This window comes from Acomys minous, assembly GCF_964271855.1.
Source record: "Acomys minous genome assembly, chromosome: 6".
NCBI classification, from domain to species: Eukaryota; Metazoa; Chordata; class Mammalia; order Rodentia; family Muridae; genus Acomys; species Acomys minous.
The window spans coordinates 59,142,356-59,166,935 of NC_140487.1; the positions used below are offsets into that span (position 1 = coordinate 59,142,356).

General features: G+C 45.1%; 1 protein-coding gene across 3 annotated transcripts; it reads right to left on the reverse strand.

Annotated features, from left to right (window-relative positions):
- Positions 1 to 1,857: 1,857 nt before the first annotated feature.
- On the reverse strand, positions 1,858 to 23,811 carry CCDC126 (coiled-coil domain containing 126). 3 transcript variants are annotated; one of them, XM_084785506.1, is made up of 5 exons: positions 23,622 to 23,811; positions 16,817 to 17,016; positions 9,111 to 9,208; positions 8,324 to 8,703; positions 1,858 to 3,716 (listed from the first exon to the last, which is right to left on the reverse strand). In XM_084785506.1, the coding sequence occupies exons 4-5, from the start codon at positions 8,559 to 8,561 to the stop codon at positions 3,532 to 3,534; spliced, it is 423 nt and encodes a 140-aa protein (XP_084641632.1). In that variant the 5' UTR covers positions 8,562 to 8,703; positions 9,111 to 9,208; positions 16,817 to 17,016; positions 23,622 to 23,811; the 3' UTR covers positions 1,858 to 3,531. The 3 variants fall into 3 exon arrangements, with proteins under 3 accessions (XP_084641632.1, XP_084641633.1, XP_084641634.1); XM_084785507.1 differs by lacking the exon at positions 16,817 to 17,016; XM_084785508.1 differs by lacking the exon at positions 9,111 to 9,208.
- Between the last annotated feature and the right edge of the window lie 769 nt (positions 23,812 to 24,580).

The window sequence follows — 24,580 nt, forward strand, 5'->3', positions numbered from 1 at the left end:
AGCTACACAGAGTAACCCTGTCTCGGTGGGGGGGGGGGGCTGTAGGCAACCACCTGTAGGATATTCTTTTAATTAGGAATGGAGGAAGGCCCAGCCCATTGTGGGTAAGGTGGTCTGGTGGTCCTGGGTTCTATTAAAAAAAAACTGGCTGAGCAAGCCATGAGGAGCAAGCCAGTAAGCAGCACCCCTCCATGGCCTCTACATTAGCGCCTGCCTCCCTGCCCCGTTGACTTCTCTCAGTGATGAACTGTCACCTGGAAGTGTAAGCTGAAATAAACCCTTTGCTGCCCATGTTGCTTTGACCATGGTGTTTTGTCACAGCAGTCACAACTGGCCCTAGCTAGGACACCCAGTACTGAGAGTCCAGGCATGAGCCACCGTGCCTGGTTTATGTGCTGCTTGGGGCGAAACCCAGGACTTCATGAACGCTACTAGGCAAGTGCTCTCTCAACTGAGCTATATTCCCAGCTCATGTTAGGCTTCCAAAAGTAACATGACAGTGCTATATTTTAAGTGTAGTTCTGGTGATAAAGGGTTCACCTACCATGCATACAGGCTGTGGATCTATCATTAGGAAAAACAAACAAAGCCTAGACTTAAGTGTGACTTAATCAGGGTTTCTATTGCTGCAAAACATCACGGCCAAAAAGCAAGCTGGCGAGGAAAAAGTTTATTTGCCTTGTAGTTCCACGTTGCTGTTCATCATCTACGGAAGTCAGGACAGGAACTCACGCAGGGCAGGAACCTGGAGGCAGGAACTGATACAGAGGCCATGGAGGAGTGCTGCTTACTAGCTTGTTCTCCAAGGCTTGCCCAGCCTGCTTTCTTATAGAAGCCAGGAGCACCAGCCCAAGGATGGCATCACCCACAATGGGCTAGGCCCTCCCCCATCAATCACTAATTAAGAAAATGCATTACCGCTGGATCACGTGGAGGCAAGTTCTCAACTGAGGCTCTGTCTTTTCAGATAACTCTACCGTGTGTCAAGCTGACCCAAGACTAGCTAGCACAAACAGAGAATACGGACAAGGATGATTGACTGGCCCACGGACTAAATGCTAAAAGGAAACACATGGCCACACACACAAGGTAAATCCTACTGCTGAGCTGCGTTCCTTTTATATACTAAAACGGCAATAGTAGTTCTCTCCAGTTAGAAATAGCTCAGGTTTTCTTCTCATTTTGCTTGTGTGTGTGTGTGTGTGTGTGTGTGTGTGTGTGTGTGTGTGTTTGTAGATAATATCACTCACACACACACACACACACACACACACACACACACACACAACCCTTGCCATCCCCTATGATGACAGGTTCTTAGGACTCACTCATTTATGGCTGGAATTGCAGGCACGCACCACCACACTGGTTACACTGTTTACGCAGTGCTGGGGTGAAACCAAGAGCCTCAAGTGCACTAGGCAATCACGCTACCAACCAGGCACATCCCCAGCCTGTCAGGTTTGCTTATTGTTTTATATTTTTTGGTAAAAGCTATTTGGAGTTGACATAAAACCCAAACTTGTGTTAAGATTATTTGTAGTCACTAACATTAAAGGCCGTGAATCCCACTTGGTGGTGGAGCGCTACATCGAGAGTGTAAAGGCTGGGATTCCACTGTAAGAAGAAAACCAAGTCATTCACCACTTATTAAATGCATGGTGACAATTTTTTTTTGGTTTTGTTTTGTTTTGTTTTTCAAGACAGGGTTTCTCTGTGTAGCCTTGGCTGTCCTGGACTCACTTTGTAGACCAGGCTGGCCTCGAACTCACAGTAATCTGCCTGCCTCTGCCTCCCATGTGCTGGAATTAAAGGCATGCACCACCACCGCCCGGCTATTTAAAACACATGTAACAGTTATGAATACAAACAATATATTTTATTTCATCCCTGAAAACACTGACAATCAGAGATGCTCAGGACTCGTCAGAGCCTGAACAGGTGCTGCAGCATCTACCTGGCAATGCGACATCATTTCTTCACATAAAGGTACAAGGAAGAGACTTCAGAAAAGCTATCTTTCTTGGAACAATATATTCTTATACTTATTTTAACAAAACATTATAATCACTGCTACTGCTTGTGGTACCATTATAATAATGAACAATACTGAAAACTAAATTCAATTTAGTCTAAATCTAGAGGCTGGCTGCATTTGCAGTTATTATATAGAATAAATACTATGAAATGTAGAATACTACATAACAACTGGATTTGCTACAAAGGATATTTAAATAAAGACATGTTTTGTTTTACACTAGAATTATCCAAGTTAAAATTTCTTGTGCTGTATACAGTAGCTGTTTCCCTAAAAAGATACTCAATCTTCATAATTTATATTTTAATGTTCTTAATTTTTATAAAGTGGTCATTATATAAGATGAATAGCTAGCCTGCCATCTCCTAACATAAGACACTCTTACATAGCATCATCTAACAGTCACATTTTCCAAGCAGTTCTATCTATGCAGCACAAATACATTTACTATCTAATATACATCTGCTAGAGTCCTCGGGGCCTTTCCCTCACCACTAATATAACCAAAGCAACATTTACCAAAATATGGAAATGAAGGACTTCCCTAATAGTGGAAACAGTCAACGGGCTAAACATTTTCTTTTTCCCATGTTTTAGATAGGGTCTGCTCTGTTGCCCAGGCTGACGCTGAACTCGCAATTCTCCTGTCTCAGCCTGCTGAGTATCCATGGCTATAGACATATGACACTGGGATTTACTTTCAAATCAACAATCATGATTGTGAAAAATCACGCATATTTTATTTTTCATTTCATCATAAAAATATGTCTGCAGAAGTATTAGTCTGCAGAATATATATAAGAAATTTTACAGTATGAGATTAGAGGTTTCTCTCATTTCTATTAAATTGTCCCCAATGGTTAGGCTCTGGACAGTGGCTGCTACCCATTTCAAAATTATATTCTTACAAATGCTATTTTGAAAAATATACAGTTAACCTTCAGTTATTTTGAAGGGTAGTGCAAATGGAAACATTCTTTGGGTCTACTTCAAAACATGCTTCTCAATGGGACGCTTCCTGTCTCCTGCTCATGATCTGAGTAACAAAATACAGTCCTAGAAGTAAGCATGTTTTCTACTCACAGGGGCATCGCTGAGGACAGACGACACAATGATTTAGGAACATTACCGTCCATGTCTCTGAAAAACATGTTATACACTCAAATAAGTATTTAAAGGACTCCACGTCTTTCTAGTGCTTTGCTCCTTTTTGATCGCTGTGCAAAGATGGCCGCCCTGCTTACCAAGTCACCTGTTATCAAAGTCCTGCTAAGTCTACAGAACAGCTTTGAAGAGCTTTGTGTGAAAGCAAACTAATAATGCCTGCGATTTTTATATACAGAATTAGCGTCCTATGAATCCAGCAAGCTCCTTGGAAATGTGGAGAGCTCTTATTGTCAAGTATAACCCTGTGCTAGGCAGCGGTTTGAGAGGTGTCCCGCGATGGATGTCATCCACAGTGGTGTAGCCGCGCACGGTGGTGGCCGTCACTGCTATCTGACGCTGCCCGACACACTCGTCCTTTTGTTGGTGGTTACGGGCACCAGATTCCCGCTGGTGCCGTTGGTGGTGTTGGCTGCTGAGCCATTCACAACAATGTAGTCGACCTTGTTTTCCAGCTTCACCAAGCGCTGCAAAATGTCGTCCAGGAGCACTGCAATCGTCCTCTTCAGATCCGCTGGGGGGAGGAGATCGAAATAAATCATATCGAATAGCAACAGTGCGCTTAATAATTATGCCTTTACAGTTTAAGGGAAAGAGGCAAATAACTTATCAGGGCATCTAAAAGCAAATGTGCTACAGAGAAGACACTTGGACCCCTGACAGGGGAAGCCTAATCCCATTCTTCAGTAGCACCACACTCAAAGCAAGAGTTATAAAAACACACACACACACACACACACACACACACACACACACACACACACAGGAACTCCCCACTTTCCAGAGCAGCGCATCAGATTTAAAAGTCCTCTTCAGAGCATCAGTCCCTCTGTAAGGAAGACATTTAGACTATCTCTTACTTTAAAAACCACAGTTGGAAGTTCAATTCCCAGCAACCACATGGTGGCTCACAACCATCTACAATGTGAACTGATGCCCTCTTCTGGCCTGCAGGTGTTCATGCAGGCAGAACACTGTATACATAGTAATAATTAAATAAATCTTTAGCCGGGCGGTGGTGGCACACACCTTTAATTCCAGCACTTGGGAGGCAGAAGCAGGCAGATGGCTGTGAATTCAAGGCCAGCCTGGTCTACAAAGCGACTCCAGGACAGCCAAGGCTACACAGAGAAACCCTGTCTCAAGAAACCCGAAAAAAAAAAAAGAAAAGAAAAGAAAAGAAAAAAGCCTGATAACATGAGTTCAATCCCCAGAGTCCACATTAGGAAAGAACTGACTCCTAAACACTATCTCTGACTTGCATACTTGTACACATGCACACATGTGTACACATGCCCAAATACAGTGATACAAACAAGCACACAACATACATATGCACACAATAATAAACCACTTTTCCCCTGAAATATGTGATCTGAGAGGTATTTGTTATTAAGATTGAAATAAAAGATCACATGGCCTCACTGTCAGGACAACGGGAACCATCTGGAAAACTGCAGTCAATGAAACCAACAAAAGTTGTCAATTTACTACTGTTACAATGAACTCTGACCGTGTGGCAAAGCACACTGCTGCTGACACTGCACACTCAGGAGACCTGGCCAGGGCGGTAGCGTGCCACCTAGTTCTACTTTGAATTTCTTCCAGAAAAATGACAGAGACTTTATTTCTTAGCCTCTGTGGAAGGTTGAGGGGCTTAAGTAAACTTTTCCCAGCTAGAAAAAAGCAAATACAAAACAAAACAAAACCTAAACAAAAACGATTGTTCTTTGGTGAGAACCATGCAGCTGAAACACTCATGCACATGAAATAAATACATCTTTTTAAAAAAATGACCAAGGACAGCTGGGCGATGGTGGTGCACACCTTTAATCCCGGCACTCAGGAGGCAGAGGCAGGTGGATCGCTGTGAGTTCGAGGCCAGCCTGGTCTACAAAGCGAGTCCAGGAAAGCCAAAGCTACACAGACAAATCCTGTCTCACTCCCCTCCCCCCAAAAAAGACCAAGGACTTGAACAGACATTTCTCCAAAGAAGATAAGAGAATGGCCAACAAGCACAGAAGAAAGTGCCCAACACCACTACCCACTGGGGAAACGCAAGACAACCACAAGCAAAGCAGGGGTATTTGTCAAGATGAGGAAGGACTGAAGACCCATACGTTCCCAGCAGGAATACAATGGTATAACAGCTGTGGAAAGAGTTTGGCAATTTCCAAAAAAAATATGTATCTCAAGAATTAAAGGACTCAAAGAAATACTAAGTACCAATGTTCATTGCAGCTTTACTCACAAGAGACAAAACATGGGAACAAGTCAAATATCTATCAGTAGATAACAGAGAAACAAAATGTGTTTCATGCACATGGTAGAATATTATTCAGCCATGAAAAGAAGTGTTTTGATTCATAACTCAATATAAATATATTGTAACCTTAGACATATTATGCCAAGTAAGATAAGCCATATACAAAAAGTCAAATACTATAAACCCTGTTTTCATAAAATATCTAAAACAGGCAAATTCACACAGACAGAAAATAAATTAGAGGTTACCAAGGGATGGGCAAAAAATAAAAATTCACATGTGTTCAGGTCCATTCAAGGATATCAAAGATTTTGCTGCTCAACCGTTTCTAGGTTGGAATGATGTAAGTATTGGAAGAGTGTGAGGACTACGCATTGTGGTGGCTTCCATGACCAACGTCCCTCAAAGGCTCCCATGTCACTGTCTGTCAGAGCATCCTGTTACAGCAACGGAACAGTATCCGATACATACAACGGAACAGTATCCCATACATACAACGCCATGAGTATAATTACAACCAGGGACTTGTACGTACTTAAAAATAATTAAGTGGCAATTTCATGATTTTATGTAAAATGTTACATTTTCAGAAAGAAGTGGTAGGAAACGATGGACAATCAAAAAAAAAAAAGCTGACCCAAAGATAAACCAAGGGGGGCTGAAGACATGGCTCCGCAGTTAAGAAAGCTGGTTTCTCTTCCAGAGGATCTGGGTTCGGCTCCCAGCACTCAGCCAGGTGACTCACGGCAACCTACAACCCCAACAAACCCTTTCCTCCCCAACTTGCTTTTGATCACAATGGTTTTTTTTTTCAGCAATAGAAACCCTAAGACACTGATCTATAAAACAAAACCCTGTCTCAAAGCCCAAACAGGGGATGGGGGTGAGGACGTGTTGAGGGGACAGAGATAGATGCCCCATTCAGGGCTGAGCAATTCAACAGCCTTCACTTCATCTCAGCCTTCACTTATTTCTGAGGCAGAGTCTCGCACTGACCCCAGCTAGAACTTGCCAATCCAGTTAGACTGACTGGCCAGGTCCCATGGGTCCTCTTGTCTCCAGCTCCCTGATGCTGGGATTATAGGGGTGCTCCACCATGCCTGGCCTCTTCTTTTTAATGTGGGAACCATAAACGTCTACATCTCCTCCTCCAAGGCTCATAAAATACTGCAAAAGAAACGGCAGCAACCTGGGAATGACAGCTAGCTACTGTTCTCTTGAACTCCTGGCAGTTAGGATCCCTGTTGTGAATGAGGCCTTTCCTCAAGAGGTTCTAGAAATAGCTCTGCTGAAAGAAGAAAGGTGACTTGAACAAAAAACAGTCACTGTGAACCAACAAACTTACTACAGATGCCCAATCTCCGTACGCCCAGGAGGCAGGAAAATGCTGAGTTCAAGGTCAGCCTAATTTATAAAGCAAGAACCTGTCTCAAGAACAAAGAAGCCGAGTTGGGCACATAGCTCAGGTCATAAGGTGCTCACCTAGTATGCACAAACCCCAAGTCTGACAGCACATAAACCCTGAGTTGTGGCACTAGCCTGTAATCCAGTACCAGGGGGATAGGAGAAGGAAGATCGGAAGTTCAAGGCCAGCCAGGGACTCTGCCTCAAAATAAATAGTCAGTTAACTACAACAGGCTAGAGCTGTGGCTCGGTTTAGCATGTGGGGTGGTTTGAATAGGAGTAGACCCTTATGAATAAATGCTTGACCCGTAGGGAGTGGCACTATTGGAAGGTGTGGCCTTGCTGGAGTGGGTGTGGCCTCGCTGGAGTGGGTGTGGCCTTGTTGGAGGAAGTGTTTCACTGGGGGTGAGGCTTTGAGGTCTTCTCAGTTCAAGTTTGGCCAGTGCGCTTCAGTCTCCTGCGGCTGCCTGCAGACCCAGATGTAGAACTCTTAGTTCCTTCTCCAGTGCCAAGTCTGCCTGCGTGGCACTACCCATCCCGCCAAGGTAAAAACCTCTGAACTGTAAGCCAATGAAATGTTTTCCTTCATAAGAGCTGCCTTGGTCATGGTGTCTCTGCACAGCAATGGAACCCGAACTAAGAAGGAGCACTAGCCTATCATGATGTGAAGGCCTGGGTTCGAGTCCCAGCGCTGACAGAACATTCAGACTCCCGATTCTTCCTGTCTCAGCCTCTGAGTTCTGGGATTAAAGGGGTGCCCCACCATTCCCAGCTCCTCTTCTCATCTGGAAGAAAGAGAAAAGCGGGCACACATAGCCAGGTGGTGGTGGCGCACGCCTTTAATCCCATCACTTGGGAGGTAGAAGCAGGTGATTCTCTATGAGTTCGAGGCCAGCCTGGTCTACAGGGTAAGTTCCAGGATAGCCAAGGCTACATAGAGAGTTCCTGTCTCAAAAAACAAAACAGAAAAACAAAAACAAAAAACCTGAAACAAGAACCTAAGATATGACAGGAAGACTTGCAATGAGCAATGCCGGAACTAGAAGTAAATCCTGTTTCTTGGGCCTTACTAGACTTTGTCCATTTAATGTTTTATATTGAGAAAAAAAAAAGTCAAGAAAATTTAAATATATACAAACATATATGCAACAATGACACTGTGTTGCATGCTCATTTTCAAATGCACATAATATACTTTATTCATTCATATTTTTAAAAGATGAATGTAGTAGTAAAATGCCACAATTTCTATAATGTATTTAAATATAATTGTCGTAGTAGAACGATTAATGACTTAAATCTGGGTGAGGAATACATGAGCACTGTATTTCTATTTTCGATTTGAAAATATACACCTGTATTATTGTTTAAAATCAGTTTATGTAGAGCACGCACGGATGCTGAGCTCAGCTCCCGAAACTGTATCTGCACAGGCATGGGCTGGTTCTTACCGTAGCCTGCCATGGACGCGCCGCCGTCCGCGTCCGCCGCGCTCTTGCCCTCCTCCGCCAGGGCTTTCACGTATCTTTTGCTTAAATCTAGGATCTGCTCACGGAGCTTGACGCTGCTCTGATGCCGCGGCTGCTGGAAAGTGTAGTGCAGTAGCATCAGGCCCCAGATCAGTCCGAAAACCAGCAACAGGAAACTCAGTTTCTGGGACATATTTTTCCTTGAGATTGTAAAGAACATTTCTGATGAAGCAAACGGGCTTGATAGAGAAGCAGTAACTGGAAACGAGACACCGAAGAGTGAAGGCTTTGGCGAGCGAAGAGGAAGCGCTGTCTAGAGGCGTCCGTCCACCCTCGGCAGGGCGGCCTGCGCCCTCACACATCTGTAAAAGAGGAACAGAGGGGTCGGTGTCACCCGCATCAGCACCAGGACAGACAAGACTACTCCAGGGTTCTGATCTGCTCCTGTGTCACCTTCCCTAGCAACTTTCTCTTCCCCAGGCCTCGTGATCACCTACCAGTTCCATCTCATACATTTTCAAAGCTAAACTAGAAATAAATATAAATGTGTTAAGAATATCCGGGAAAAAAAAATGTGCCGCTACGGTCATAGAACTTTGAATGAATTCTCATCTGTCACAACTGATGTGTTTCATAGACAATACAAGACTTCTAAGTTCTGTCTGCTCAAACATGGCCAACAACACAAACACAAAGTAAACAGAACCAGGAATGTCAAAATAGAAGTTAGAAATGATGAAGAGCAAATACAGAAAATCAAAATGCCTACCTAGCAAGAGTCCCCATGATAAAAGGGGTGCTGACGCTGGAGTGTGCCACTAGCAGCTGTCACTGACGAGGGTGCATTGACCCTATGAAGCATCCGACCTAAAATGGAACGTAATCAAGCAAAAAGTTAAAACCGTGAAATCGGGAAATAACTCTGCTCTGTTTTCATTACCCAGAGGGAAAAATAATGATCGAAGTAAAAATCTATAGAGCATTTCCCATGACTACCTCATAGCTTGCTAAAAATAGTCTCTAGGAATGCTTTAGTTTCTGCGGTATGAGCAAAGAGACATGCCAATAACTGCATCTGCTAGGGAGTAACAAAACTGAATTAACCTACTTTGAGACTGGGACCAAAGAGGAACATAGTACAGTCCTGTAAAGGTGACAAGCCAGGTGTAGTGGCATACACAGGCAATGCCAGCACATGGGAAGAAAAGACAGAACGTGCCAAGCTCCAGGCCAGCCTAGATTGCTGGAGTGTCAAGTCAGTTTTAGTTACACAGCAAGACAGACAGACAGACAGACAGACCAACCCCAAGCCTACGGAGCACTAAATAGCTTTAATTCAGCACATACTGAGTTAGGCGCAAGAGAGACTACAGTTGTTCAACCTAGAAATTTGCTTTCTAGCAGAGATGCTTTCAATTTTCTGTTTTATTTAAGGCAAGCTCTGGTGACCTGGGTGTGGTGGTGCATGCCTTTAATCCCAACACTGGAGAAGCAGAGGCAGGTTTGATTTCTGTGAGTTCAAGACCAGCTTGATCTACAAAGTAAGTCTAGGACCGTCAGGGCTGTTACACAGAGAAACCCTGTCTTAAAAAATCTAAAATAACAAAAGCTGAAAATAAAAAACATAGCTTTTGCTATGTATCCTGGATGGCCTGGGACTCACTATGTACATCAGGCTGGCCTCAAACTCACACAGATCCACCGCCTGGCATACTGCCATCGGTGTAAACTCGCTGGTCTGTGACTTCACGTACGAGTTGCAGATTGTACTGTGTCCCACCACCTTGTGAGACGAGCACCTGGACTCTCCCGAATTGGTCAGTTAGTTCAAAAGTTGGCATGACGCAAAGCCACAAAAGTGACATCCCTGGAGAACTGAGAACGCAGCTAGCTAGGTATTTTTGGCAGTGGTCTGGTAAGCCATAGGGGTGAGCTCTGGGCAGGAAAGGCACAGTGTCACACTAGAAACCTATCTCTTTAGCATGTCTTCCTAGGGTAGTTCCCTGACCACGCCCACCTGGACTAGGTCTCCGCCCAGGCCAGAGTGTATTTTCTTGATCAGGAGGGTTTTTGTTGTTGTTGTTGTGTTTTTGGTTTTTGTTTTTTCTACTCTGACAATGCTCAGTCTTCAACAGAATACCACGCCCCCTTTAGGGAGTCATGGGCTTGGACACTGACAACCATGATAAACCATGCAATTGGGTGGTATTTGTTACACGATTTCTCACAGTAATAAGAAGATGTTTATTACGAAAAGGGTTTGCCAATGTGTCAGTCAGACACACACAACAGCGGCTGTATTCAGCCATAAAGGAAAGCAAACTTACGTCACTTACAGGAAAATGAACAGAACTGGAAATCAGCACTACAGGCCAGTGTCAAAAAGTGTCACGTTCTCTCTCATAGGTGCTAGTTAACTTTAAAATAAAGAAATAAAAGAGGAACAATTCAAAATATAAAAGAAATAAAGGAGGGCAAAGGAAGTGTAACAGACGGAGCGAACGCACTAAGAGACCACGACACACGTAAGGCCAGGTCAGCAATCCCACGCCTCTGTACGGCTAGGACACTAACGCCAGAAAGGTAAAGTGAAAAGAAAAGGAAAGGTTTATCCTGGGAACAGCAGAGCTGTGAGAGGCTGGGAGCACCTGACCCCACTCAACGACACTACAGGACTCCAAGAGGACATCAAGGAGAAAAGTAGGAGTGGACAATGGGGGGGGCCACCCCTTATGCCCGACAAAGGGCTAGAAAGTCCAAGAGGTTTCCCTGAATCACCCCAAGACCTCAGAACTAGCCTTAGAATCCCACTAGCCATTCCAAGCAACACAGGAGGAAGTAACTAAGGTTTTTAAAGGTAGGCATCAGGAAATATTTTGCATAAAATAACCTGGCAAGATTCCTTATAACCCCAGTGCCAAGTCACACCCTATAGCAATTAGGTCAGAACGGGATGGGAACCGAGCCTCGTCTTTGCTGTTGTTTTTGCTTTTTAATGACGTGTTGGTGAACATTCCCACATGGTGGACAGATATTCTCCCTACAGCTGAGCTGTGCTCGCAGCCAGCATCAGCACTTCCGGTCGTCAGAACCTTGAGAAGGGGTTATAATATGACCCTCAGGCTGGCCTGCCTCATCTTGCCTCAATCTTCCCAAGCACTGGGACTGCAGATGTGTGCTGCCATGTCTGTATGTTCTAAAGAAGTCTAGGTTAGCGCTCAATGAACAGCAAAGGAAGAGATGTGTGGCGGCATGCCTTGAGTGGGTGCAGCGGTTGCCAATAAAGAGCGTTTGGCCAATCAGCTGGGCAGAAGGACAGGAAGTGGAAGGGAGGAGTTTCTGGGGAAGAAGGGAGGAGGATGGCTGAGTGGGGGGGGGAGGGGGGAAGGGGGGAGGAAAAGGAGAAGGGGGGGAAACTGAGGGAAGAGAATCCACCCCAGGAGTCATCAGACTGGCAAGGTATTGGCTTATATGTGGGTTTTACGGCTTTTAGGATTAGAGTAGCTCAGCATAGTGCTTGCAGCTTGAAAATAAACCATAGTCTCTGTGTCTGACCTTCGGGAAGTCGCTGGTTAAAGAAAACCGGCGACTTAATAATTTCCTGTGCTGGCTAATGCAGGAAGAATAAAAGCTGCATCAACAGAGAGAGAAGCGCACCGCCAAGAACCTCAGATCTCTTCATCAAAGCAGCAACGAGAGCTGCAGGGGAGGTGTGTAAAGTCCGAGTTATCAATCAGTTCATTCAATGTGACGTCAGAAAACCCTGCTGCTGGAACCTGGGTAAAGGAGAGAGGTAGATACCAAAGACCTTTACTAAAATACAAGTTACACTGCCAGAGTGGCCAAGTCGCCATTTTTACTAGACAAGCATGAAGGTAATTTTGCTCATAATACTTTCAGTGATAACAGAAGAAATAATTATTAGCCTCAATGAGGGGAAAAAAAGGGGGGGTGGGGAGGATTCAGTATGTTTTTCTATATAATGGTCAAAGATTCAAATGACAGCAGAAACTGCACTTCAAAAGTCACATTTTCATTTATGCTTCAAGCACTGGCCTGGCATTTTGTAAAGCCATCGTAGGTGAGATAAGAGTCACTACCTAGAAACCTGACAGGCTATCATTGTCACTAGAGATTTCTGGGCCACCACCATATGACAGTCATGGATGGCAAACTAAAATTACTATTTCTCCTCAAGTGCTGGGGACTGGTCCTACTATTCTGATACAGCCCCAGCTCCTAAAATACTGTTTAATCTTAATTTCTGAACCACTATATTACCTACTAATGACTTTAGAAAGCAAAGGCAACCACACCCCCAAGTAATGCCCAGAATTTTTAAGGTAAAATAAGATTACTGCCACCATCTCTATCATGATCAACATTATTTTAATCTAAAATAACTTTTTTAAAAAACACATTCCTAGAGGAAAGTTCCCAACTGCAGAAAACAAAAAAGGAAAACCATCTTCTTGGCATGTGGTCGATTGAATGAGAACGGCTCATAGACTCCTATGTCTGAGTGCCGGGTCTCCCTTTAGCACTTCCCTGTTTGGGAAGGATTAGGAGGTGTGGCTTTATTGGAGCCCACAGGCTTTGAGGTTTCAGTAAGATGCACATCATTCCCAGTGTGCTGGCTCTGCCTCCTGCCTGTGGCTCAAGATGTAAGCTCCCTGCCATGCCTGCCACTACCCACGCCTCTGTTCCACCATCATCAACCCAACCCTCTGAAACAGTAAGCGCAATTAAACACCTTTTTTCTTTTCTTTCTTTCTTTCTTTTTCTTTTTTTTTTTTTTTTCTTTTCTCGAGTCAGGGTTTCTCTGTGTAGCCCTGGCTGTCCTGACTCACTTTGTAGACCAGGCTGGCCTCAAACTCACAGAGATCCTCCTGCCTCTGCCTCCAGGGCGCTGGGATTAAAGGCGTGCGCCATCCACGTCCAGCTAAACACCTTCTTGTATAAGTTGCCTTAGTCATGGAGCCTTGTCACAGCAACTGAAAAGCAGCTAAGACATGGACGGCGCAAGGGAAAAGGAGCAGAGAGAGGAGCCACACTGGAAATGAGGTGCCTGAGGAGAACTGTACGGGCTTGAGGAAGGTCAGCAGAGCGCAGCCGAAAGACCACCTCCACCTGCTGCTGCCTGCAGCTGCTCCTCAAGCGGTTTCCTGGATCCTTCTCCAACCCCACTTCAATCCACCCTCCTCAAAGAAGTCAAATGCCTTTTTAAAACAAAACCTGGGAGGGCTGAGAGATGGTCCAGAGGTTAAGAGCACTTAGTGAATAATTATGAGGCTGGAGTTCAGATCCCAGCATCCATGGAACAAGTCAGGCACCCTGTGCACACCTGCAGCCTCAGTCGGTTCCAAGGGGCGCTAGGCTGGAGGATGGATGGGGCTGCTGGCTTCTAGCTTAGCTGAGAGAAATGCAAGCGCACTGTAGTCACTACTTCCCTATAGCTGTGACAAAACACCCTGGCCAAGGGAACTTATAGAAGAAGTTTATGATTCCATAGGTTTGCGAGTCCGTTATGGCAGGAACATGTGGCAGCAAGCAGCAGGCATCGTGCGGGAGCAGGATGCCAAGGACTCACAGCTTCAACCTAGGTAGGCAGGTGCTCGGCAGAAAAGACAAACTAGCCATGGCGTGAGCCTTTAACCTCTCAGGGTCCACCTCCACTGGCATGCTTCCTCCAACAAGACCACACCTCCTAAGCCTCCCCAAACAGTACCACAAAGTGGGGGACCAAGTATTCAGTGCCCAAGGCTATGGGCAGACATGTCAATCAGACCACCCACTGTCCTTCCAAAGGAGTCTAGATAAAGTATTTGGGGATGGTTTTTGTTTGAATGTGTGTTACAGTAAATTGTATTGGTTCTGCCTAAGATGGCTAACAAATGACACAGAGTCTGAAGCGTACTTTAAAGCTGCCAGCACTACACTGGGCAGAATCCAAACTGATACAAATCTACTAGTAAACAAACATAAACAAACTACTCTAAACCTTATAACATACACATACCCGAAGCACTTGCCACTACAGCTCTGCCCTCTCTCCAGGAAGTCCCGCCTTCTACTTCCTGTCCTTCTGCCCAGCTGATTGGCTAAATAGCACTTTATTGACAGTTGTTACATCCTCTCAAGACAGTCCTCCACAAATGTGGGTTTGTTTGGGGGATGGGTTTTAAGGGGTTTTGCATGGTTTTGTTTTGTTTTGTTTTTTAAGATTTATTTATTTATTATGTATACAATGTCCTGCCTGCATATACACCTGCAGGCCAGAAGAGGGCACCACATTTCATTATAGGCAGCTGTGAGTCACCACGTGGTTGCTGGGAATTGAACTCAGGACCTTTGGAAGAGCAGTTAGTGCTCCTTAACCTCTGAGCCATCTCTCCAGCCCCCTTGTTTTGTTTTTAAGATAAGGCTACACTATGTAGTCTCACTGTAGGCTGGCTCACAGAGATTCACCAGCCTCTGCCTCCTGAATGCTAAAGTCATGTACCACCACACCTGGCTATGTATTTTGGTACCATTTCTTTTGTTTTGAGACAGAATCTCGCTATTCAGCCTAACTGGCCTATACACTGTGTGGCCTGGGCTAGCCTCAGACTCACAACCACTCTCCTTGGCCCTCCGGAATGATGACTACAGGCAGGAGCCACTCTACACGGCAAAGTATGTGTTCAAATGCTACCCACGTTTGCATCTAACACAGGATTTCCAAAGCGCATTCCTCCACTCTAGGCCAGCTTGACTCTCTGACTCCCACAGCACATCACTTTGTACCAAGTAGTCCTATGCGTCATATTGTCCAATCGTGTCTAAGAGCCTTTTCTCCTTGAGTCTACCCAGTCCTCATCTTGCCTTGGACTCTGTCACATGGTTTACAGAGCCTGGTGAACGTCCAGCAGTCACGGACCAAAGCTTCATCACTTTAAACATACCCCAAGTCTGGGCTGGAGAGATGACTCAGTGGTTAAGAGCACTGGCTGCTCTTCCAAAGGTCCTGAGTTCAATTACATGGTGGCTCATAACCATCTATAATGAGATCTGGTGCCCTCTTCTGGAAGGGTAGGCACACATGCAGGCAGAACACTATATATAATGAAATAAATCTTAAAAAATAAAATAAAAATAAACATATCCCAAGTCTCCTTCTGCCTGCCTTCTGTTTTTGTTTTTGTTTTTTGAGGGTAGAAAGGAAAATGGAAATTTGGAGATAAAATTAAAGTATATTCAATTATCTATCACTGGATTAGGAGAAGCAAGGAGAAACCCCACCCCTTTATGCTTCAGTGAAAAAACAAAAGGGCAGAGACACAGTGTTTTCCCCACAATGAGGCAGCAGTTAGTGGCAGAAACTTGTGGCTCTGATACGGGTCCTACTCCCTGCCCAGGCTCCTATACGCCACACTACTGCCTTACTTCCACTTCCAAGACTCCGCTTGCCCAGAAGGCTGCAGGAGCGAAGCTCTGACAGGAGAGACACCTTACAGACTGAAGGCGCCAATGAAACTGACAGAAAAGCAAAAGGCAGCCTTTACAGGTCCTGCAAGAGTTAACCTTTTCCTTCCAAGAGAGACAGATACATCCTTTTATAGAAATGCATTTGTTCTTTGTGTGTCTGTGTGAGTGCTTGCATGAGTTCATGTGCACGTGTGTGAGTAGAAGCCACAGAAGCCAGAACAGCGTGCCAGACTCCTAGAGCTCCAGTTACAGACGGTGGTGAGTCACCACGTAGGTGCTGAAAAACCAAACATGGGTCCTCGGCAAGAGTGGAAGTGCTCTTAACCACTGAGCTATCTATCCCTGAAGCCTCTCCTCACGCTTCTCATGTAATTATAAGTCACCCCATGTTAATACAACAGGGAATGAAATCCAGCCTATCTTTAGAATTCCTCAAAATAACTGAGAAACAAAACCACTTGGCCACTTCAATTTTTTTTTCTATTCATTTTTATTGTACAATAAAACTACTATTTTTATTTTTCATTTCTTGGCATAGCTACTTAAATATGTGTGTGTATGTATGTGCATGTGTGTGTGAATGTGTGTATTTTGCTAATACATTTTAAAGCCTGGTAAGGTTTTTTTTATAAGGTTGCATTTGCAAATACTGAATGAACTGTGACACTAAATGAATCTTTGTCCCTTTCCTCTTTAAAAATATAATAGAACATAATGATATTAGAGCAATGATCCAGACGTTGGCCAAGTTTTTATTGGACTATTCATTAATTTATTATTGGTTCATTATGTTTCAAATACACGTTACTCACATAAATCAAAACATTACAAAGTTGCTATAAGAAGGATAATCTAAAAATAAAGATTAGAACCAATAAAGCACTTGCCTTGCAAACATGAGGCCCTGAGTTTGAGCCCCAGAAATTACCAAAAGACACACATACACAGACACACACACACACACACACACACAATTACACTTTAAATAAACAAATGTTCTGAACATACCTGGGGGAATGCTAGACGTGACAGTGGTGTGTTTGTAATCCCAGGGCTGAGGAGGCAAAGTCAAGCAGATGCTTGCTGGCCAGCAAGGCGAGCATACTTGTAGCTGCAGACTAGTGAGAGAACCTGTCTCAAAACCAAGATGGATGGCTCCTGAAGCATGGCAGCCAAGGTTGTCCTCTGGCCTCCACAGATACGTGCACCTGCACACACGTAAATACACAGACACACACACAAAGAAAGAGTTCATTTTATATCTTAATTTCTAAAGTGGGTTTTTCACACTCACACACACACACACACACACACACACACACACGCACGCACGCACGCACACACGGACAGACACACACAAGAACAACAGGGGCTGGAGAAATGGCACAGTAAACTAGCATGAGACCCAAGTTCAAATCCCTACTGTGTAAAAATGCCAGGCATGTCTTTACAAGTAGCCCCAGCACAGGACGGGGGTCAGTAACAAGCCAATCCTAAGAGCTTGCTAGCCACCCAGCATGGGCAAAAGAAAGCAGGCTTCTAGTTAACTGAAAAATCCTGTCTCAAGAGAACAAGGCAAACCAGTAGTGCCACACGCCTTTAATTCCAGCATTAGCGAGGCAAAGGCAGGCATGTCTCTGAATTGAAGGTCAGCCTGGTCTACAGATCGAGGACAGCCAGGGCTATACAAAGAAACCTTGTCTTGAAAACCAAAAAAAGAAAAAAGAAAGAAAGAAAGAAAGAAAGAGAGACAGCAATGTAAATAGACATCTGATACACACAGGGTTGAAAAAGCATATGTGAAAAAAAAAGAAGTCCTTACATTAGCTCACGCAGTTTCAGTTAATGTGTGAATGAGCTTGGATTGTCCACTCATCCCTTCATTCATTCACTTTATCTGTTAACCACTGGCAATGTGAAAGGTGAAAGTAGGCTTCCTGTTTTCCTGAAGACTATGCCTTTCATGTTTAATATAAGAAAATGATATGAAGGTAGCAGGTGCCAGATATTAGATTATATGAGGTTTATTAAATGAGCATGGGGAGAGAAGGAAAGGGGGAAGGGTACCCCAGAGAGACAGAGACAGAGGAAAAGGGAGGAAGAAAGGAAGAGAGGGAGAGGAAGAGGAAGAAAGGTGAGGTAGGACTGTCCTTTTATATAGCCCTGGCGGGGCCACGCCCCCTGCCCCCTGCCCCCTGCCCCCTGCCCCCCAACCCCAGGGCTGATAGGCAATGACATCACAGGCCAGGCAGACTGAAGCAGAATCCTAACAATGCCTAAGCAAGATTAATTGTTCTTAGTGGGACAATTAATTAGCAACCCAGAAACAGATTTCATACTATAAGGCACTACTCTGAATTAAAGGAAACAAGCGCTGCCTGAGGAAGTCTAAATAAGGTAATCCCTCAGAGGAGGTGGTGACTGATCTGCCAGGCACAAAGCCTGGTCCCAATTCCCTGCCAGCTGAAGCCGTTAACATTCGTTTCTGACCAGAACCCAGGGGAAAAGTTCTTCTTACTCTCAATACAAGCAGATAGCCTGGCTGGAAAGATGGCTCAGTTACAAGCGCTTGCTGTTTTTTCAGAGGACAGGTGTTCAGTTCCTAGCATCCACCACTGCCTGGAATTCCAGCTACAGGAAACCTGAAGCCCTCTTCTGGCCACCATGATCAAGGGCAGACAGATGCGGATGGTACACACAGGCACACACGCTGACTCGTGCACACCCACTAAATCTTTAGGGAAAATAACTCAAATAAGCAGGAGGACTCACAAGCTCTTGTGTGAAAGGCCTGGTCTGGAGAAACCAAAGTTAACATGTGAGAAACAAGAACATACCCATATCCCACCAGTAAACCCAGGAACAAAGAGAAACCAGGATGGCGAAGCAATTCTTCCTTGCAAAGATTATACACCATGACCCCAAACCAGGCTAGCAGGGTCAGGTTTTTATTCTAACACAGGTGCCTGCATCTTTTCCAGGTTGGGATCTGAGCTCACAGGCTTTCCCAATTGGCTAGTTTTAAAAGAATCATGGATAGAAAATGAAGGGAAAAGGGAGGGAGGGAGTCGGCCACTCCCGGGCCAGCAAATTCCGGAGGGGTTGGGGAGGGGCTGGCTTTGTATAAACAAATGTGAGGAAAGGAAGATTTGCATTAAAATTTTACAAGGTGGGGGAGATTAGAAGTGTGGGAAATTTACAGAATTTTGGCGCCCCCCTCACCATCCCCCCAGCTGTCTACCTTTAATAGAAAATAAGACATTTCCCTCTCACAAAAAAACCAGGAAACCCCAAGCCAAGAAAGCCCTGGTGTTCCCTTCTTGTAGGAGTTCCTCGGGCTATCTGGTAACATTCAGGGTCAATAATGATCTGACCCAATGGGCTTCACAAACACAAAAACATGCTCTTAATTTGTATTTCCTAACAGGAAGGCCCGGTGGAGAATAAAATCTAGGTAGCAATTCCAAGAACATTAGCAGAAAACTGTTACTAAGTATTTTAAGCACAATGTGTCAAACTGAAAACAGTCCCTATGGAGCACAGAAGTCAAACAGCAACTACTTGCAGGGGTTTGGGGTTTTTTGTTTTTGTGTGTGTGTGTTTTGGTTTTTCTAAATTTCTCCATTTGTTAGAGGCTTTCATAACCACTCCAATTTATAAAATCTTTACAGGAAGCAGGGTGTAGTGGTGCCTCTATAATCCAGTACTCAAGAGGCAGAAACAAGATCTGAGTTCCAGGGCGGCCAGGGATATACAGTGAGACCTTGTCTTTTTTGTTTGTTTTTTGAGACAGGGTTTCTCTGTGTAGCCTTGGCTGTCCTGGAGTCGCTTTGTAGACCAGACTGGCCTCGAACTCACAGAGATGTCCCTGTCTCTGCCTCCCCTAGTGCTGGGATTACAGGCGTTGGGCCACCATACAAGGCTTTAAAAAAAAAAATGTTTAAAGCCTTGCTTTTTAACCTTCCTAATGCTGTAACCCTTTAATACAGTTCTTTATTTTGTGGCGATCTGAGCCATAAAATTATTCTGTTGTTACTTCATAACTGTAATTTTGCTACTGTTATGAATCTTAATATAAATATCTGAGATGAGATGTCTGGGGGGCTTGTGACCCACAGATTGAGAACCTCTGCTTTAAAGGCAAGTACTGTTCAAAGCTCCCTTACACCCCTCACCAAACAGCACGCCATGCAAGCAGCCAAGCAGTTAGGCAACATTTTACTGGTTTCTCCCTAACACCCAAAACCTACAGACCAACACGTTATACCAGCTTTAATACTAGAAAAAAAGGAAGGCAAAGACCCAGGAAATACTGAAACTAGAATTATAAAAAAGAAAGAAAGGACAGGGAGTGAGGGCCGTCGAGCGACATCATATAAATGGAAAGACTTAGACGTCCAAACTCAGGACCCCACTGCTGTCAAAAGCAGAGGACAAAGCAGGTTATTTGCAATTAGCAATGTTTTGAATAAGAAGAAAAAAAAGAACAAGAAAAGAAATCATCAGAGAAAAATGTGCACAGTACAGACTTTGCAAACTTTTCATGGTATATTTGTTTTTACGTTCAGACATGCATGGAGTTATAAATCTATGAAATCTACAGATAAAAGTTTCTTGCTGAGTTGCAGTTTTGAAAGCTGTTTTTTAAAACCAGCGCATTTCCACTGCCCGTGGTGACCATTCCCAATTCTTTTCACGTGGCCACTGTAAGGGCAACATAAACATTAACTGGTGGCTAATAACCCTAACTTCACGTCTCTCGTTGAAGCCCCACTTTGCCTAGATTCAGTGCTGTCGGAACAGTATCTAAGAGCAGCAGTGGCAAGCTGGCCGCCCTCACTCAGCCTGAGGTAAGAATGGCTCCCTGCCTGTGAGTCTCCCAAGGACTTTACAGCCACGGCGTCTTGTGAACAGTATAAAAAACGCACGGTATGCTCACCAGCACTCACAGGAGCATAGAGCTCTCTCCAAGATAAGATGCAGAAACACACACACACACACACACACACACACACCCCAGACTTGGCCCTGGAATGGAATTTCTGGGGAAAAGGTCCATTCCTAAAATACTTTCTCAACATAATACTGCCTGGAGCAAATATCTGGTGGAGAAGACTTAACATAGGTGACAGCTATCAACTCTATAATAGGTCTAAACTTGAAGATGCCTTAGGCCTAGGGCTGTGCAGCTACTGGGCTCAATCCGCACAGGCAAGAACTAAAGATAAAGAAATAAAACATACTGCCTTGAAGAAGACTACCCAAGAGTCCCTGCTAGGGTGACACACAGACATCTTATCATTTTTAGATGGCGTCTTTGGGTAGGGAGCAGACAGAAGCAGGAAAAAAATTATATAAAAATAGATCTTTTTAAAGAAGAGGGAATAAAGTGGCCTAAAGTACTCTTGCCAGGTGGTGCACAACTTTAATTCCAGCACGAGGGAGGCAGAAGCAGGTGCATCCCTGTGAGCTGGAGACCAGCTTGGTCTACATAGTGAGTTCCAGCCCAGCCAGAGCTACACGGTGAGATAATGTCTCGTAAATAAATAAATCCAAAGAGTGGTGTGTGTAAAGTAAGGCAAGGATAAAAACAGGAAGCACTACAGCAAAAGGAAAGGCCTAAATCACTCTGCTATAGCGAGAGTGTAATCTAAAATAACGTGCAGCACAGTCTGACCAGCTAGCTCACAGCCTTTGCCAATCATAACTTGCATCACATGGCCCTGCGCCCCCTTTCCACAGCTAACTAGCATGGGCCACCCTTGCCAGGGGCCTTCTACAAAAAAAAGAGGCCAGAGAGGAAAAACCACTGCACAAGTGGATGAATCCGTGAACAGCAAAAATGAAAATGGCCCAGAGAAGTGAGAACAGGAGTTATGAGTAAGCAGGAGAGAAGGTCCCCAGGGCCAGCAGCAAAAGGAAGGGCGAGCAGTCACCAGGGCAGAAACACGCAGCCCGAGAGAGCCGGGGTGCTGGTTGGTGCAGACGGATTTCTGCAGCTTCCTAGCTCTCTCCTAAGAATCCCCCCTTTTTTTTTTCAGGGTGGACAGAGAAAACTGTATCCTGGAGGACAGGGGACAAGGGCACAAATATCTTTTTGCCCTAGGTTAAAAGGAATGTTTGAAAATCCTTAGCGTTGAAAGTCTTGAGATAGAAAAGTCCTTGAAATCAACCGGTTCACACAAGGAAAGGAAAACTGCAGAGAAAGCCAATCTAAGGTCGCAGGACGGTGGCCGAGCAGGACAAGAACCAAGATCTCCGTTCTCTGTGGTCACCACTTTCTCCTCTACCACACTCTGTAACGCCGGTAAAAACGCGTTCTTCAAAATGAGTGTGTCTGCCACACGCCTTAAGGTTAATCAGACATGGTTACACGCATGTCCCTTCTTCCATAGTTCTGTTACTAACCGTGTCACCCTTCTAACAATCACTAGAAGGCTGCTTCCTTTTTCCTGAAGACACTACACAGTCAATTCATCAGGCCCAGCAGCTCTGCTGCACCACTACCAACAAGCACACAGTCAGTTTACTCAATCATTTCACCATATTGCACAATAGTGGCTCAATTCAAAATACTACACACAGAGCAGACATCTTAAGTAAAAAGGAAATTCAACTAAAAAGGTATAAAGATTTTTATAAATGTCCTTTAAAAAAACCTATCACCAATGTCAATAAAATTGAGAGAGCAGTACAAAACGACTGACATTAGTGGGACTAACAAGAACACGCTGAAGTCGTCCCAGATCCGATTTACTGCATTCGTTCAACGTGTCTCCGTAACAAAAACTACAACTTGAAAACAGAAAATCCTAAGTGGATGCCGGGGGTCCCAGCACTCAGCAGGCAGGGGCAAGGTGGATTTCTGAGTTCGAGCCCAGCCTGGTCTACAGAGCTAATTCCAGGACAGTCAAAGCGGGGGGAAAAAAAGAAACCCTGTCTCAAAGAAGAAGAAAAAGGAAATCCTAAGTGGAGCCAGGACTGAGCCAGAGAAAAACAGTACAGAAAGTTGACGTGGGGAAAGCTGCAAAGGACCTGCATGCAGGACCGACAAAGCCTTTAATCTCCTTTTAAGGGTTTCCCACAGGAGGAGGCTGGGGAGGTGGGGGAGGTGAGTCCTTGTACAGTATCTCCTCCCGAGCTGATCCACAGGAAAGCAGAGTCATCAATTTCCTTAGAACATTCTCAGCCATCTTAAAAGGGCGGAAATTAAGAAGCCAGCCTATCTTAAGGAATTCTTTGCATGTAAGGTGAGTAAAATATAAAGTGAACACACAGCCTAGGGTGCTAATGATTAAACAAAGAACACACACACACACACACGTCCACAACACGTCGTATCACATTCAAAACACCTTTTCATGAAATCAAGAGCGCATGGTGTAATAGTTTATTATTCATAAATCTAACAACTTAAAACTATGTGTGATCTCCTTCTGCCAGATGAAGGAAATCGGGCTTGGAGCCTTTGATTAGCGTGATGGAAGCAGCAAGCAGCGAGACACCAGAGGTTCGAATCCCGGCTGCAGGCTGCCTGGCCACTCAACCACCACCACCCGCCCCAGACAGCAGATGAAGTTCTTCCCCACCAGCCTCCCAGGAGAAGAGTTTGGCATGTTTAATGGGCATTTCTCGTCCCTTCTCCTAAAGGGAGAACTGAGCTGTCAAGATCGGAGCGCAAGTGAGCTGCCGCGGCGACTGCCCATCCCCGCGGAGCGCAGCCGAGCCCGGCCCGGGGGTACAGGCTGTCAAAGCAGCCAAGCCCGGGCCGCGAGGACACTGCCTCCCGCCTCCCTTATCCGCTCCACTTTACCTAGCCCGCCGGCTTTCCGTCAATCACGCGAGCCGCCACCGCGGGGCTCGCGAGGTGGAGCTGCAGCCACAACCCTTCGCGGGTGTCAGCGGCACCGCGACAGCCTCCGGGCCAGGTTTGAGGTAGGACAGCCAACGCTGGGCGCCCGGAGACTATGCTCTCCGTTTCCGCTCCGCCTCCTGGCCGCCCTTCCCCCCGACTCCCAGGCCAGGGCCCTCTGCGAGCGGCATTGTGGGGGATGTAGTCCCGCTTTGCGGAAAGGACGCACGTGCTCTTAGCCGCGGGGCTCAGGGCGACGCCGTTGCTCTGCAACCAAGAGGAGCGGCAGCTGCATTACCACTAAAGACTCAGCATCCTAATCATCATTAGCGGAGAATTGAAGCCTCCGCGTCCTACTACTGACCTTCCACCAGAAAACTAGCCCTCCAGATGCTGTTGGCTGACGCTGGAGGGCGTCCTTAGTGTTGGAGAGTCCAAGCGTACACATAGTTGCTCCTGAAGGTCCAGTGCAGTAGGATAAAAAAAAATACAAGTACTAAAGATTAATAGAAACAAAGTATCCTTTTCTGGTAACTGCAGACTTGGCAATTCAGTTTGCTGAGACCAGGATTCTGGAGTTTGATTCCCAGCTCCCACGTCAAGTTCTAGGAGTTCTTAACCTCCTAGAACTCCTGCTCTGGGGGAATCCCTCACACTCTTCTGGTCTCTATAGACTCACACACACACACACACAATTACATAAATACAAATAAAGTAATTTTAAGATATTCTTTTCACGGATAGTATGTATGCACACAGCAAATACAAAATAATTCATAAACAAACTATTACAATTAATAAGACTTCAGCTGGCCATGGTGGCACACACCTGTAATTCCAGCACTCAGAAAGCAGAGGCAGGTGGATCTCTGTGAGTTCGAGGCCAGCCTGGTCTACAAGATGAGTCCAGGACAGCCAGG

Bases quoted from the DNA above. Each gene is read 5' to 3' on its own strand.
- CCDC126 (XM_084785507.1), bottom strand. From the start codon at position 8,561: ATGTTCTTTACAATCTCAAGGAAAAATATGTCCCAGAAACTGAGTTTC. The intron at 3,717-8,323 runs GTAAGAACCAGC...TCCTCCCCCCAG, and splicing joins CGCGTCCATGGCAGGCTACG to CGGATCTGAAGAGGACGATT.